The sequence below is a fragment of the Triturus cristatus genome, chromosome 3_2 (genome assembly GCF_964204655.1).
Source record: "Triturus cristatus chromosome 3_2, aTriCri1.1, whole genome shotgun sequence".
Lineage (NCBI taxonomy): Eukaryota > Metazoa > Chordata > Amphibia > Caudata > Salamandridae > Triturus > Triturus cristatus.
Genome location: NC_140584.1, coordinates 145259340 through 145276228, shown reverse-complemented (window position 1 = coordinate 145276228; position 16889 = coordinate 145259340). Strand labels below are relative to the sequence as shown.

Genomic DNA, 16889 nt, shown 5'->3' with positions numbered 1-16889 from the left:
TGGATTGAGGGCATGCAATGGGCGTTTACCATCTGATAGTCCCAAGGCACCTACTTTTCTGAGACGCAACTGTCAAAGTATAATTGACTATGTTATTGTTTCCTCGGACTTGTTGCCATATACAAAAGACCTGACGGTCAAAGCAAGATTTGACAGTGATCATCGTCCCCTCGAAATTAGTTTTGTAAAGAGTTTAATAATGGGGTTGGAAGCTAAAGAGGGAGGATACCAAGCAGCCCCAGATAATGTTATACTAAGCAATAACCGACAGTCTGTTAAATGGGCATATATCCTAGAGCAAGAGGAGTTAATGGCAAATATTTATAGCTGCCTTACCAACATGTTCGATACTTATAACCCCTCTAAAAGTGAACCTGGTCAATTTCTTAAATTACATAAAGCGTTCTTTAGTGAATTATTAGAACTCATGACAAAAAGACCAAAAACAGGGACGGGTGTTGTGAATTTTCAGCCTGTAGGTAAATCATGGTTCAGTAAAGAATGCTGAATAGCAAAATCTACCTTGATTGAAAGGGTTAAAACCAAAAACCCACTGGTAGTCAAAGAAAGCAGGAAATTATATAATAAGGTGCTGGCTAACGCAAAGTCTTTATGGGACGAGGAATTATGGTCCTGTATGCTGTCGGCAGCCAAAATGAAGGACCAAAAGTTATTCTGGAAAATAGTGGCTAAGGGTAACAAAAGGGAGAAGGGCTCAAGAGAGGTTTTTCTTGATGAGGCAACTTGGATTGACCATTTTATGAATTTGTATGCCGCTCAAGGGGCCGAAGGTGTAGCGCAGGAAGAGTACGCTCTGTCGCTTGCAGATGCCGAATCCACACAAATAGTTTTTGACTTACAGGAAACAGAACTAGCTGTTAATTCAGTCAAACACGGGAAGGCTCCAGGGCTTGACAAAGTACCAGGCGACCTATTCAAGCACGAATTGGACGTCTGGGTACCATATCTTAATCATTTGTGTAATACTGTTGCGGCTGGGGAAGTAATCCCGGACACATGGAATGGAGCGGAAATTATTACTATTTTTAAAAAGGGCGACAGAAGCAATCCTGCCAACTACCGCCCTATAAGTCTTCTAGATATAACCCAAAAAATCTATGCAAGGCATATATTAAATCGCATTAACACATGGTTGGAAGATGAATCAATTTTAACAAAATATCAAGCTGGGTTCAGAGCAAAAATAGAAACCATTGACCAAGTCCTAAGATTTTGTTGTTTGTACTGGAAATATGTCACCCTCCGCAAAGGCCACTTGTACGTGGCATTTGTTGATTTACGGGCGGCATTTGACCTTATCCCCCGAGAACTTTTGTGGGAATCATTGAAAACCCAGGGACTTTCAGTAGATTTATTAAAATTGGTCATGGGGCTACATATGGATAATTATGCCAAGGTCAGGTGGGGTCCAACTGGGGAACTCACAAAAGCTATTCCGATAAAGAGGGGAGTACGCCAGGGGTGTGTACTGGCCCCGACCCTATTCTCCCTGTCTGTTAACGACATTCCGTCTTATATGGAGAACAGTGACAATGATTCACCAAGATTGGGGGGCGAACGGGTTTCGTCCCTCCTTTTTGCGAACGATACTATCCTCATTTCCCAAACACCACGGGGTCTCCAGAACCTACTGGAAAGGTTTCAGTCCTATTGTATCTCGAAAGGTTTAGAAATTAATATTAAAAAAACGAAATACATGGCTCTAAGCCCGCATACATTTTTTTTGAAAAACTTAATGTTAAATGGACAGAAGCTTGATTATGTGCAGAATTTTACTTACTTAGGTGTATCTATAGATTCATCCTTAGCATGGAGACCACAGCTAGAAAGGACCAAGATAGTCTTTAAACAAAACTGTCTCCCAATCCTTAAAAGACACAATAAATGCTTGAACAAGGCAGTAACCCCTGCCCTAGAGATTTTTAAGTACAAGGTACAATCAGACGTACTATATTGGGCAGAATTATGGGGACCCGCATTTAGAAGTACATTTGAAAACCTTGAGAACAAGTTCCTTAGGGGATTGTTAAAACTATCTACTAATACCCCATTGACACCCCTCTTTCTGGACCTAAACATGAAACGAACAGAACAACACGCAATACTAAGACCACTATTGCTGTGGGTCAGACTGAGGACGACTTCAGAATTACTCGACTACAAGGAAGGCTTGAAAGAAGTTATGGAACTTGATAGCTGTAATAAAGTTTATTGGTTTAAGCATGTTAGAACTTGGTTGGGTATGATAGGACTAGCCAATTTTTGGAATGATCCTGAGGCTATGAACCCGTGCTCTAGGAAAATTGTTAAACTGTCATTTTGGTCATACGTGAGCTACGCGTCAGTGTACATAAAAACCCATGGTCCATTGACTGATAATTTTTTATTGTTTAAAGATGCAGCACTTTTTGAATCTTTCTTAGATGAGATCCATCCGCCGTTATAAAAACCTTGTACCTAAAATTTATATATGGTACACTTAGAACCAAGGCACTTGAAAAAAGCTGGGCGAAGTTAAGTAGTGATCTTTGTACTTCATGTACTCATGATGCAAAGGAAGATGATTTACATATACTACTCTTTTGCTCCAGCTATGTAACACCAAGGAAAAAGTGGATAGTGCCGCTCTGTCTTAGAATTGGTTCGAGATCTTATAAAGAGGCTGGCAGAATCCTAAAGACTGACACCAGTCAGGTGATAGTATTCGGAGTCAGTAGATTTCTTCTTGCTGTTAACTTCATTAGAACAAAGTTGGGCCTACATTTTTAATATAAATGCACAACTATTGTTCATCCAACATCTCAAAAAGAGTAGGATGATTATGTATTTAAGTCACATGTCTAATTATCCAACCTTGAGGAGTATTTAAAAGTTTTAAACTTTTTAAATTTTTTATTGCCAAAACTTATTAAAATTATGCCCTAGTGGTTAGTGATTTAATTATTCTTTTTAATAGCCTTTAAATTGCATTTACTATCAATTGTATTACTAATTGTTGTATAATTTTCGCATATTATCAAGGACGGCGTTAAAAATTAGTGCCGGTTTAGCGGCAGAAAACTGCCGCTAAAGCGGCGAGAATGGGCTTGATAATATGCCCTTGTGAATTCCCATAGAAGCCCATGTTCTGGTGTCAACATGGGCTTCTATTGGAATTCTCAAGGGCATATTATCAAGCCCATTATCACCGCTTAAGCGGCAGTTTTCTGATGCCCCTTGGTCTTTGTGTGACACTTACATTTCTCACAATCTGCATGAGTTTAGTGATGTAACATTGATGGCAGTACTTCCACTCTGAAAATAGTCCCAGCTCCACAGTATGAAAGAAGTTGTGTTTTACAGGAAAGCTAATGAGGCCATAGATGCCTTTCTCTATCCCTCCTCTGCTTTAAAGGTGTGCATCAGCTGGAGTTCTCTGTCCATGTGGGAAGATAGGCTTATATTCTTCAACCCTGTTTCCTTTAGGCTCAACATGTATTTCTGCTTTTTCTACCCACTTAAAGTATCTTTGGTAATTAATAATTTGCAAATGAGAACTGAGAATAAGGCCGAAACTTTCTTTCACTACGAGTCTTTTAGGAATGCAGAAACTATGTCACTCACTTTTTTAGAAAACAAGAAATGCATATAGCTCGCTGTAGAGAGTGTTGGAACTTCATTTGTACCTACCTGTCAAGACTAATTTTTCATATTTAATGTTTATATTACTCTTCCCCCTTACGGAGGAAAAATACCAAACATGCCATTGTTTTGTCTAACTTGCTTTTATTTAATCAACAGCAATACTATTTAGTCCAAATTTGTAAACATATGATGCAAATCAGGGGTACCACATTGACCAAAACAGGTTTACTGTTATTTCAACTGTACAGAAGGGAGGGGAGAGAGGGAGAAAGCAAAGCAGAAGGAAGGGAGGGAGGAACAGAGCCAAGTGGTGGGGTGTGATGGAGAGAAAGAGACAAATGGGAAGAGGTGTTACAAGTGAGAAAACGGAATAGAAAGATGGATGAGAGAAGAGGAGAGAGGCACATTTGTGATTGGACGCGAGCGCTTGGGCAAGACAAGCAGGGGGAGATGAGAGAAGAAGGGGTAGTAGTAAATAGGAAGGGGGCAGGTGGAGAGAGTTCAAAAGAAAGTGAGAGTAAGACAAAAGGAGGAGGGAGACATGGGAAGGGAAGGAGAGATGACAAGAGGGGATTAGAAGAAAGGAATGCTAGAAGAAGGGAGTGAAAAGAGAGAAGGTAGAAACTATGAAAGGATAATAACCCTTTTAGGGAGAAACAGTCTTGCTCACAGTCATTCTGGTTGCAGGCCCAAGTGGGGGCAATTTATTTTTTCTGTCTACTCCCTATCCTTGCTTGTCATGCCCATCTTTAATTTTAAATCAGTGCTAGTTTCATCAGTACAATAATAGGAATTTTGCAAGAAAAAACTTTCAACGTTTTGGAAAAACTCTCTAGTTTACATTTTTGCAGAAACATTTGACCAAAGGGGACATTTTTCGTTAGAGACAACCTTCAGAACTTCACTCACAAGTGGAATTATTTTGCATACCCCTAGAGTCCACACACAACACTATTGAGATCAGTGTGACTTACCTGATCTGCCACATGTGTTCAAGGCCAGTATTCTGATTGGGCACAATCTGGACAAACTCCTGGCTATCATTTAGCTTTATGTCTGTCACGTTCACTCCTTTGTGGTCTGTCACCCTTCGGAGCGGAAAGGACAGGACAGTGGTTATTAGCCAATTCAAAAGAAGGAACTCATTACATAAATGTAATGGGGCAGATTTATAAGCCCCTTGCGCCACTTTTGCGTCACTTTTAACATGGGAAAAGTGACGCAAAAGTGGCGCAAGGGGCTTATAAATCTGCCCCAATGTATTTAAAATTATGTGGCGCTGGATAAACAATCAATAGTTTTTTTTATTGTTTTATTTAATTTTTCATCACCAGACAGTGACTTCATGGAACTATATTGTGCACTTCTGTTTTACCATTCAAATGAATAAAGAAAAGCTGCATATCAAGCAGATTGGATATTATCCGAGTTATGACACTTCCAATTATTAAGCATGCCATGCACTTCCTGCAATGATTCATTATTAATGTGCCAACATTCTTTTCACAAATTGGTTCACAAAAAGAGAACTGTCTCCAAAATGATAGAGGTTTAGGGGACTGATTTAGAGGGTGGCAAATGGTACTTTTTATTTCTCTCTCTTTTTTTCTCTCCTCTCTCTTTCTTCTAGTGTTTCTTATTTCCTTAAATAAAACATACTTGTTCTATATTTATTGTCACATACTGCTATTTTCTCAAATTGGAAAATATTCTTATTGTTTGATTTTAATCGGTATTGTCTAATATTGACATTGTATTTGACAGTTGACAACTTCTGTGTTGTATCTTTTTGTTTGCATTCATAAAGAAAAAATTATTAAACTGAAAAAAGAGGGTGGCAATGGGCAAAAAATCTCTATATATACCATAATACATTGCAGGCGACATAATAGCTAATTTTTAGTTCTGCAACCAGCAGATATCCTGCAGCCCATGATTTCGCTGGCTCCATCATCCAATCCCCCAAGGTGTGAGAGTAATTTAGTTTGAAATGGTGGCAGACCAATCACCTGACTTAGAGTGACTCAGACTCTGCTACAAAGTCTCTGTGATAGACCACCATGGAAATGGAGGGAGATTTTCATAGAAAGTTAAGTATGATATCCTAAACATGCTTCAAACACTAAATGGTTTGGGTATATTTTCATTACCCACAAAGATCGGTTGTAACCCTGACAGCAAACACAACACTTCAGACTGATCCACGCGAGATTTCCCAAGGGCAAAAATGATGAAAAAAGACAACTAATTTATTATAGAAATATTCACCACCTTTGAGGAGAAACCAGAGCATGTCAGAATTTAAACCACTACGCTGGTGGAAGGGGTACATCTGCTACAATGAGAATGAAAACATTTTTTTCTAAGGCATCAAAAAGTTGCTGTTCCAATTGCGGTGTCAGAGCACAGGCCAAACACAAGCAATGCAGTTTGGAAATGCACTCTGAGAGGAGCTCACGGAGGCAGCGGAGTTGAAGGACTCGGCCCGCTTTTCGAAAGTAATTAATAGCCCTTGTTTCATGGACCCGAAAAAGCCGGGGCTAAGCAATAATATTTTTCCTGAGCAATGGCAGCAGCACTTCCAGGGCTTGTATAATCACTGTCATAGCCAGGGCGAGCTGCAGACCCCAACCACTTTACTAATTACTAACCCTGTTATCTTTTCCCTGGACGAAGTAAGGGTAGGAACCGAGGACCTGATGAGGATCAAGGCACCGGACCCAGATGGGATCCCTCCAGACCTCTTTCGCTGTAACACGGAGGTCTGGGCCCCTCTACTAACTAGGGTACTAAATGCAGCAATAAGCTTAGCAATGCCAGCATCTCGGTCCTCTGCCATTATTGTGCCAATTTTCAAGAAAGGTGACAGGGATAGTCCACACTGCTATCGACCCATATCCCTGATAGATGTCTCAGCCAAGGTTCTGGGGTGGGTGATTTTAAACAGGTTGTTTGAATGGGCTGAGGCCACACAAATTATTACTGATGCTCAATACGGTTTCCGCCCGGGAAAATCCACTGTAGATCAATGCCTCAATTTGCATCTTATTACCGCAAAATATACAGTAGCGAAGTCTGGGGCGTTATACTTAGCCTTTATGGACCTCACCGTGGCCTTTGACCGCGTGAATTGCAGTACATTGTGGGCAATAATGGGTGACCTTGGGGTGGATCTGGGAATAATAAACATTCTTCAATCGCTGCATTCCAACACAACAGCTGCTGTTAGATACACACCAGATGGGAAGGTAACGGACCATTTCAAGTGTTCAAGTGGGGTTAGACAAGGATGCATATTAGCGCCGTTTTTCTTTACCTTATATATTAACGGTCTGGACACCACCTTGCGTGACATTAAAGCAGACTTGCCAAGAATAGGGGCAAGAGCGGCCCCAGTTCTGCATTACGCATATGACGCGGTGCTCCTCGCCCGTACCCCACATAGCTTGCACCTTTTAATTGATGGTTTTGTAAAGTTTATGGAAAACCTGGATATGTCCCCCAATCTTGCAAAATCATACGTCATGGTGATGGGGAAGAAGCCAAGAAAATCTTATAATTATACCATAGGCGCATACAACCTAGGCAAAGTTCCAGCCTTTGCGTATTTGTGCATATTTTTTGACGGTCAGGTGAATTTTAAACATTTATTAGAGAAAAAGAGCTTGCCCCTGAACAGGTCCACAGGTTCTATCGCACAATTTGCACATAGGCTAGGGTGCTGGACCCCGGGTATGATTTTAAAGTTATATAACTTAATTTGTTGCGCCAGGGTTTTATATGGAAGTGAGGTGTGTGGTTTTTTTTTAAGACTACTAAATTACAAATGGAGGAGAATAAATACTTGAGGTGCCTACTGAAGGTTCCTCATAGTACCCCGGCATTTAGCGCTCACGAAGAACTGGGGGTCAAATATATCTCAGACCTGGTGGCAGTTAAGTCCCTACTATGTTGGTTGAAGAATTTGGACAAATGCAGAGGCAGGCCTGACAAGGCAGGTAATTCAGGACTGTCTCTCCTTAGACCACGCGATGAAAATCCCCTGGATAAAATATGTTAAGGATTCTTTTACCAACCTAGGGTGCGCAGATTTGTTTACCTCACCGGAAATAATAAGACCTAAGGATACCAACGTTTTGTATTCAAAGTTTGCCATAGCGCAACGTGAAGCCGTTGAACTTGTTAAAGACACAGTGAGAGATTATATTTTAGTTAAAACAACTCAGGGTATAGAACCATATTTAACACTAATGACGAGTGCACACGATAGATTTTTGATTACTCGTTTTAGATTAAATTTTATTCATCATCTATTGGCGGTGCCGGCAGGTTTTATTATAAATTCAGAAGAGAGAGGACCCTGTGGCTGCGACAATAGGTCTCCACAGGACACCCTTCACTTAGTCCTTCTCTGCCCGTATTACGCCTACCCTAGAAAAATGTTTTTGAAAGGCCTGTTAAGAAAAGCTAGATTTAGGCAGGCATGCATAGCCTTGCTGTTTTTAAAACTGTCATCTGATGTTTCTACTCTTTCCTGTGTGGTCAACGTTTTAGGAGCTGCCCTAAAGCTAAGAATCATGAGGGGGATTGAAGTTTGAAGGTATCTTTGTTATTCCCCCAGAATGCCTAGTCTAAGTGGTTCATTCATGTATGTGGTAACCCTTTCACAGCCTGTTTTTGTACCCTTGTGAGAAATTTTATGAATGACCTGTTGTTTATATGCTTTTATGATTTGCTCTTCAAATCGAAACAAGTTTTATTATTATTATTAAATGCACTCTACAATCTAATCTCTCTCTGTAACTTGCAGGCATAGGGACTCAACACTGTGTGGCATAAAAGTACCAATTCAAGCATCATTTTTAAGAAGTGTGTAGAAAGGGATGGAGCATTTAGGGAAAATTTATTAATTGGAAACAAATCTAGTCCAGTTAATATGTGTCATGTTTTCGATTTTTTATAATAGACTTTAAACAACTTATTCCTTGTTGGAAAGATTTTTCTAAGTAATTCTATACTTTTTTTTGTTGGAGAGTATTTTTGATGACCATGGGAGAGAAAGTGCAGTTTTCAGTAAAACTGAAATGAAGATCGATCTTTTTTGGTTACCTTTTCAATTTTTTTTTTTAAATCTCAACAATATTTCAATAGTGAAAATATATTTTGCTATACTGTTGTTTATTATCCTTCATGATTTCATACCAAAAATAATTATATTTTTTTAAAGTATCTGAGTATAGTGTTTAGGGGGTGGAGATGACCGTCTTGCCTCAACGATGAGACACGCGTTACGGTAATAATTCGCTAGTGGCAACAATACCGTCTCCTGTCACAGTCATCATCCAGTCTCTCTCTGCAAGCAGATCCTTAGCATATGGCCCTCTCCACCTGTGATTGGACACATTGTAGTTCCATACAGGGGGGAGGACGGGGATGGACATAGTAGTGGGATTATGTCGATCTAGGGTATCTGGGAATATGTTTTACTTTACTGTCCCGTCCTGTCAATAGCTGCCTAGTTCTTAACAGTTATGTTTTCATTCGATTTTTTTATTTCATTATAGCCTGATCGTGGATGTGCAGATTTAGTGCGTCTATTGGATGCATTTTACGGCTGATTTGTTACCCACTCGATTTGATATGTCATTCTTTATTCATCATGTGTCCCTTCTAGGGATTGTACTGTAAGTGTGATTATACATGTCCCGAAATAAAAATATATGTAAAAAACAAAATTAACTGAGTATAGTTCTATTATTTCTAGCATTCATAATAATATGAAATGAACTTAACAAATCATATTCCTTCTTTTCTCCCCATTTTTCAACTATTCTGTTTCTTATTTCTTATTGTTTCTTATTTCTTGATTTTCTTCTGTATTTTTATTATCAACCTAAAATCTTTTAAAAAGGTAATGATGGCATTTCTTAGTTATTTTATAATCTATTTTCTAATCTGATATAGTTTATATTTTAATAATTTTTTAATTCTTATTTTATTTTAGTAGCTGTTATTTGTGCTATATTGAGTGCAATTCCGTAATTGTATTTTACATATAACTTTGAATGCCATATATTGCGTTGCTGTTTTTAAAAGTAAATGAAACTTGTTAAAATGAAAAAAAAATGTGCTTTGTACATTATGCGTTAGGCAAACTCTACGTAAATTAGAGAAAGTTTATACCATCATGAATATTCATGAATACAGTTTGCTTTATGCTTAAGTTAATTTTAGTTATGCACACTGCTTACTGGATCTGCATCCCACAGCAAATGGTCTGAACAAAGAAATACCACATAATTGTGAGTGCAACTCCTTGGAATGGGGAATAACTGTGCACACCTGGAATTACCAGGCGTCATTTTGCACTGTATTCCCTAATCCAAGGAGACTAACATAAACATTTATCACCTGGACTGAGCAGGTGGTAAATGAGTTCAGGGGCTTCTGTGGAGGGCATGGGAAAGGACAGAGGGAAGGGGGAGAGGAGGGAAACCGTCATCTTCCATGGGGATACATTCAATGCCCCCACTTGCCTTGATTGAGGGTCAGACAAGGGCCTGGAAAAAGGATCTGGGCTGCAATGCTGCCTTTTTTCAAGTGAATGTACTGGTAGAATGTTTTTTCACCAGTAAAACCGTAAAACAGGGTCCGATGTCTGAAACACCGCAAAACTGATAATAACATGGAGAGGAATTCCACACAGAAATTCCACTCCATTCTACTCGTAAAAGAGTTATTTTGAGTTTTGTGAATGCGGGATATCAACCACAAATATGACAAAAATAACAATAGCTTGTCTAGCAGTTTCTATGGACCAGTGACAGTGATTATTTCATGAATTACTCTTCAGCTCTAGGACTTTTGATGAAAGGACAAAATGAGACAAAGCCCTTTTCGGAAGATGGAAAGAATATGATCGACATTATCTCTTAACAGCATCATTATAATATTATAAAGCATATTATCTGTTCACAACACAGAGTTTGTCTCTAAGACATTGGCCAATTGGCCTTGAAATAATTGCAATGAAAATAGAGAAATGCCTTATGGATTTTGATTGTGTAAATTAAGTGAATATTATTATTAAGATATTTACAATTGTTTCCACCTCATTAAAATATCAACTGTTTTTTCAACATGTTTTTTTCTATTAACTGCCTTGGTCTATTGGCCACTGTCCTGAATGCCTCCTTGTCTTTCTTAATGTACCTTGAATTTATGCTTACCAGATTGCTTTGTTATTTAGCCGAGATAAATAGCACTATAATGCTTTGAAATACATGAATATCAACGTCAGAATTAGTCTGTAATGCTCTGGTGAGGGTTATGTATGAATCACAGTAGCAAGCCACTATAGATATCTTCTGTAGCTTAACCATAAATCCACTTACCACAAAATGTACTCATTGTTTCTGCTTGGTGGAATTGATTTAATTAATAAGAATAATGCTTACAACATTCACTGTCCTGTCCTCAAAATACTTCCAGAATACACAGAGTGGGAGTGGAAGTGTGCCAGCTAATAGTACAAACCATCCACATATTATATTATTCGACATCAAATGCTGCAGTATACTGATGGGTTCCAGTGTAATAACAGAGGCTCCACTGCTCTTTGGCAGAGAAAACATTATATTGGCTATTAATGTGGACATTTACTATGCACCCCTATAAACATCCTGTTCATGCAATTATAAAGAAATACCTCTGCCTGCTGTAAATGTTGAATACAATGGTCTGATTTTGCTCACATTATTCTTTAATTGGTTTATTGTTCATAATCAAGCCATAAACATGGAAAAAGAAAGCATTCATTTTATTCAAACACAGTGGACTTGTCTCACATAGGTGACTTACATTTTTGAGTGACTTTACACTTTTGAGTAAGTTTTCTACTTTCCGTTATTCACAAACTGCCCTTTTGTAGAAACTTAAAACTTTTGTAGTGCAGTAAGTCCTGCACTACACATGGTCAACCACTGGTACTGCAACAACCTGACATAGAAAATAATGGAAGTTGGGACTTACTACAAAAGAGGAAGTTACAACAACAGTGTAGGCTTCTACAAAAGTGCAGTTTGTCAATGCTGAAATGTAGTAAACTTACTCAAAACTGTACTTTACTACAAAAATGCAGTTGTGAATAGCACTTTCTAGTAAGTACTACTGTAGTACTGCAAAACATACTAAAAAGTGCAGTTTGCCAATCAGGCACAAAGTATCAGAGGAGATTACAGAATTTGCTACCTGACATTCCCAAGTTGCCTGCAGATCACAGTGCCCAAGGAGGAGTTCCACCTCTCGTGGCAGGCTGGTAGCCACCCAGTTTTGTCTTCGACATGCACTTCCAGCAAGAAGTTTTCTGTGTTGATTCTGAAAGATACTGAATCCATTTTATTTAGAGCGATACCAGTGAAATTACTCTTTCCATCTAAGAAATGTAAGTGCAACACACATAGAAACACCAAAATGAGGCCCAATGAATTAAAATAGATCAACAATAAAATTTTGATAATTGAACATGGAGTTGTAATCAAAAAATGCACCGTGCACCTACCTTCTTTAAATATACAGATCCTCTCTATTTGATGATCCTTCAAACAATTGTTCAAGAATGCAAATTCTGGCCCTTTTTCATAGCACTTCTTTATCATTGTCATAAAAACAGACTAGATTTATGAAGATCAATTATTGGGATGAATTTGAGGGTCTTTCTCAAAATATTAATTGGTTAAAATAGACCAGAAAATGCATCTATCTACGTATGGAATGGTTCCATGGGATGGTTGTAGATGTCTTAATGAATCTCCATGAAATGATGATAAGGATCACCATGACTTTTACCACAAAGAACCCATCAAGTTCCTGATTAATTCCAACAACATTGCTGCATAACGATTATGATTTTCTCAACAGTCAGAGATTATTCTCATAATTTTCAGTTCCACTTACGATTTCATGTGAGATCTACAGATAACTACTCTTTAGTGCCGAAAGTTATTCTCCAGACTATCAAATACTGTTAGAAATGTGATTTTTGGTAGGTTAGGGCATGTGCCAAAGCCAGGAAGAAACCACCACTGTAGTAAGGATAAGGGAGTTACACTCCTAAAATAACCCATGCTCACCCCCTTGGTAGCTTGGCACGAGCAGTCAGGCTTATCTTAGAGGCAGTGTGTAAAGCATTTGCACATAACCAGCAGTAATACAGTGTAAGCACTACAAAGGGACACCACACCAGTTTAGAAAAATATCTAATATTTTTATTTACATAAGACAAGACCGAAAACGATAAAAAATCCACAATACAGTATTTAAAAATCTTCAGTTATTAATATATGCTTGAAAACAGTTCCTTGACGTCGATAGCTCCATCCGGGGCTATCATGGCGTCATGAACAAACAAATCCAAACAGTTCTGGCTGACCGCGGCATTGCGGCCAGCTACGGTGTTGGGAAGACCTGCAAAACAGTACCTTTTAGAAATGCAGAGCGTCGACGACCTCTCGTTGAGCTTCCGAAAGCACGGCGTCTGCAGGCGTCGGTTCCGAAGGTTGGTACAGGAGTCGTAGGGCCTCTCGAAGTCACACGTGGTGTAGATCGATCTCATCTCTGTTGGAGTCAGGAGTGCTGGCATTCGCAGGCGTTGGGTGCTGTGGTGCGAAGTGCACCGGTGCGGCGTGCGGTGCCCTCATTTCACGGTGCGAGCCGCGGCTCGGTGGCGGCATCAGATGGTGTCATTGGGGAGACCAGGTTCGCGGTGCGAGGTGAATGCGGTGCTCGTCGTGGTGCTGGCAGGTCACAGTACAGCATCGTCGTCGTTGCTGAAGTGCTGTCGTCGGCTGATGAACTGGAGTCGATGGCGCCGGCGTCGGTAGGCCAAGGCTGCGGTGTGGGATGAGGGCGGTGTGTCGTGTAACTTTATGAGCGGGACTTTCGAACCACGGCACAAGCAGCGGCATAGAATTCAGTGTGGAGCATCGTCGTCAGGGATGCCAAGGCATCGTTGTGAAGCGAGGCGGTGCGGAGTGCGGTGCCCGAAGGTCGCGGTGCGAAAATCGGCTCGGTGGTGGCGTCAGCAGGCATCGTCGGTGAGACCAGGGTCGCAGTGCTGCGTTGCGGCGCTGCCCTCTGCGGTGCCTTCAGGACACGAAGTCGGCAGCGGCGTCATAGACGGCGTCTGGTTGCTTTTTCTCCTGCTGCAGCACAAAACACACAGTCCCCAGTGCTGAGGGCAGAAGAGCTTGAAGTCTTTGCTGTTCCTGAGACTTCTTAAACAAGGGACAAGCTCTACCTCAAGCCCTTGGAGAATCTCCCGAAAGTAGATTGCAGAAAGTTCAGTCCAGTCCTTTCACTGCCCAAGACAGAAGCAGCCACTGCAGGCCAACACAGCAAATCACACAGCAATGTGGTAGTTCCTCCTCACAGCTTCTCCAGCTCTTCTTCTTGTCAGTATTCTTGGTCCAAAAGAGTTCTAATGTTCAGTGGTCTAGGTCCCAGTATTTATATCCTAAAATCCTTTGATCTCTTAGGCAGAGAGTGTCTGTGCCCAATCAGAACCAGTTCTGCCTTCTCTAGTGTGAATTCCTGGCAGGAGGTGGAGACGGCATTGGTCAGAGGCAGACCAGGCCCTTTGAGGTGCAAGGAAATCTCCTCCACCTTCCCAATTGCAGCCCAGGTCTATTCAGCCCTTTCCTGACCCACCTAGACTATCTGGAGCCACTCCCGCTCCCCAGCCTTCTGTCATCTAAAACCCAGACAGACAATCCACACTCCAGCAGAGGCACATGGGATGACTGAGCAAAAAAATACCTACTTTCTAAAAGGGGTATTTTCATACACCGAATGTAAAAATCACCTTCTCTAAAAGATGCATCTTTAGATTCTGAGTTCAGGCATACTAAAATTTATTTTCCTACCTAATTCCCCTGGACAGTTATGTTTATATGATGTTATAAACAAACTCCCCATTCTGTCCTATGGGGAACAGGTAGCCTTGCAATAGCGAAAAACGAAATTGGACGTAATTCGCTATCAGGACATGCCATACACACCAGCGCATGTCCTACCTTTCACATACACTGCACCCGGCCCACAGGGGAACCTTGGGCCTACCTTAGGGGTGGCTGACATGTAAGAAAAGGGAAGGTGAGGGACTGGCAAGTGTGCGTGCTGGCCAACTCAACATGGCAGTTACAAAATGCGCGCAGACTTCGCAATGGCGGGTCTGAGTTACCTTTTCAGGGCTACTCATGTGGGTGGCACAATCAGTGCTGCAGGCCCACTAGTAGCATTTGATCCACAGGCCCTGGCACACTCAGTGCACTTTATTAGGGACTAATAAGTAAATCAAATATCCAATCATGGAAACACCAATCCATAACACCATTTACCACAGGAGCACTTTCACGTTACCACTGATCAGCAGTGAGAAAAGTGCGCAGAAACACTACGCCAGCAAAAACAAAGTCTAAACCGGGAGGTCAGAAAGCAAAAACTCAGGGAAAACACGGCAAAAAATGCCAAGTCTAACAAATATCTATGCCAGAAACCGTTCTCTGACACTCGATACTCTTCTGTGACATGAGTCTTTAGAATAGTTTGATATTACCACTGAAGTAATATTCACTTCTTGTGAAACATGGGGGCATATTTACAAGCCTCTATCACCACCACAATGTCACTTTTCTGTACATTGTGGTGGCAATAGGGGCTTTGTCTTATTCACAAGACGGCCTTGTGACTAAGAAACACTTTCATGCTATACTTAGCGTGAAAGGGGTAGGCAATGGGTGTTGTTCTGGGTGTTCCACTGCAACACCAATTGATTTTGATGCTGCCCCATAATTATATGGGTGGCATAAATATGGGCCAGCACCAAAATTAAAATGAGGGAAAACCTGGTCTTACCCTTGCACAACGAGGAGAAATGTTTAATTTATCCTCGTTTTTGCTGTTTCCATGTGTTCTGCGTTGTGTAGCACACATAGAAAGAGCAACACTCCAATGATTGTTTGTGTGCAGAAAGGGACACCTTCCTGCACATAAATAATCGATTCCCTCAACGCAGGCACCCTTGCATTCTGGCACAAGGGTGCCTGCAGTGGCGCTAGGCAACTAAATCAGCGCCAACACAGGGGGAAACAGAAGGCAGCACCGTATTCTTGTAAATACTATGCAGCCCTGCATTTCAGAAGTGGTGGAGCGCTGCGTTAAGCCAAGGAGGCTAACACTGCGCTCCACCACTAAATATGCCCCATGGCTTTATGGATATCACAATTTTATTAGAAGCTATTCATATTAGAGAATTTATTGGAATATAAATCATGTAGCTTAGAAATATACTTTTCCTGAAGTATAAGGACAGAGTTTTTATGAATAAAATTCATAAAAAACTCATAGTTATCTACCCTCCAACATCATAATTTATCATACTATACATGTTATAAAATGGAGCATTATCAAAGGAAATCTTAAATTCACCTTAACAGTAGCTTAAAAAATAAAAGATAATTTCAGTAAGTATGTTGGAGGCTGCATTGGATGTGTAGTATTCCATTTAAGATTAGGCTCTAAGCCACTTTAATTCTAAGATTTTTATAAACCTAAACAGCAATTTAATATATATATATATAAGTTTCCTAGATGTGGCTGAGGTAAACATTCTTGCCATACAGCAGAAACAAAATATATATATCTTCATTTTTGTAAAGAAATATTGATAAACCAAATCACAGGAGAGCCAAGAATATTGTGAGAAACTTAATGGAAAGGTACACTGACTACCGCAAATAATCTACTGTGAATGTGTCAGGATGAGCAGTTGAAGCCTGAAAAATGCTGCCCTAGTGATATCTTTCAGGCAGTAATACAAGACATAGAATTAGGAATCTCAGATGGGAAAGACAAACTCTGATAACCTTTTTTGGGTGCTAGGATATTGAGGTCATTGTTGGTGTCGTTGCAGCTCGTCTTCTGCTCTGCATCTTGCAAGGGGACTGAGTCCTGGTGAGAGCGTGGTCTCATGAAGTAATTCACTTAAAAAAAATAAGATGGACATTACTTTTGCACAATGATTGCAAAGAACATAGATCATTTTACTTCTAATCTTGTCAGTGTCATGATGACATTTAATTCAACAGAGAATACATTGGAATACATTATTTAAACATATCTATTTTTTACAGATCAATGCTGTCTTTTCCTCCTGCTTCCACATACTCTGCATGCTCCGAAAGATC

At 40.2% G+C, this 16889-nt stretch overlaps 1 protein-coding gene across 2 annotated transcripts in view; it reads right to left on the bottom strand.

Moving 5' to 3' along the window:
• Positions 1 to 16889, bottom strand: part of TMPRSS5 (transmembrane serine protease 5) — a 171364-nt gene that overhangs the window by 107269 nt on the left and 47206 nt on the right. For both annotated transcript variants that reach the window (XM_085647359.1, XM_085647360.1), the window contains exons 4-6: positions 16569 to 16685; positions 11896 to 12031; positions 4620 to 4733 (exon numbers count right to left, since the gene is read on the bottom strand). In XM_085647359.1, coding sequence (XP_085503485.1) covers positions 4620 to 4733; positions 11896 to 12031; positions 16569 to 16685 — 367 coding nt within the window. The remainder of the gene's footprint in view (positions 1 to 4619; positions 4734 to 11895; positions 12032 to 16568; positions 16686 to 16889) is intronic.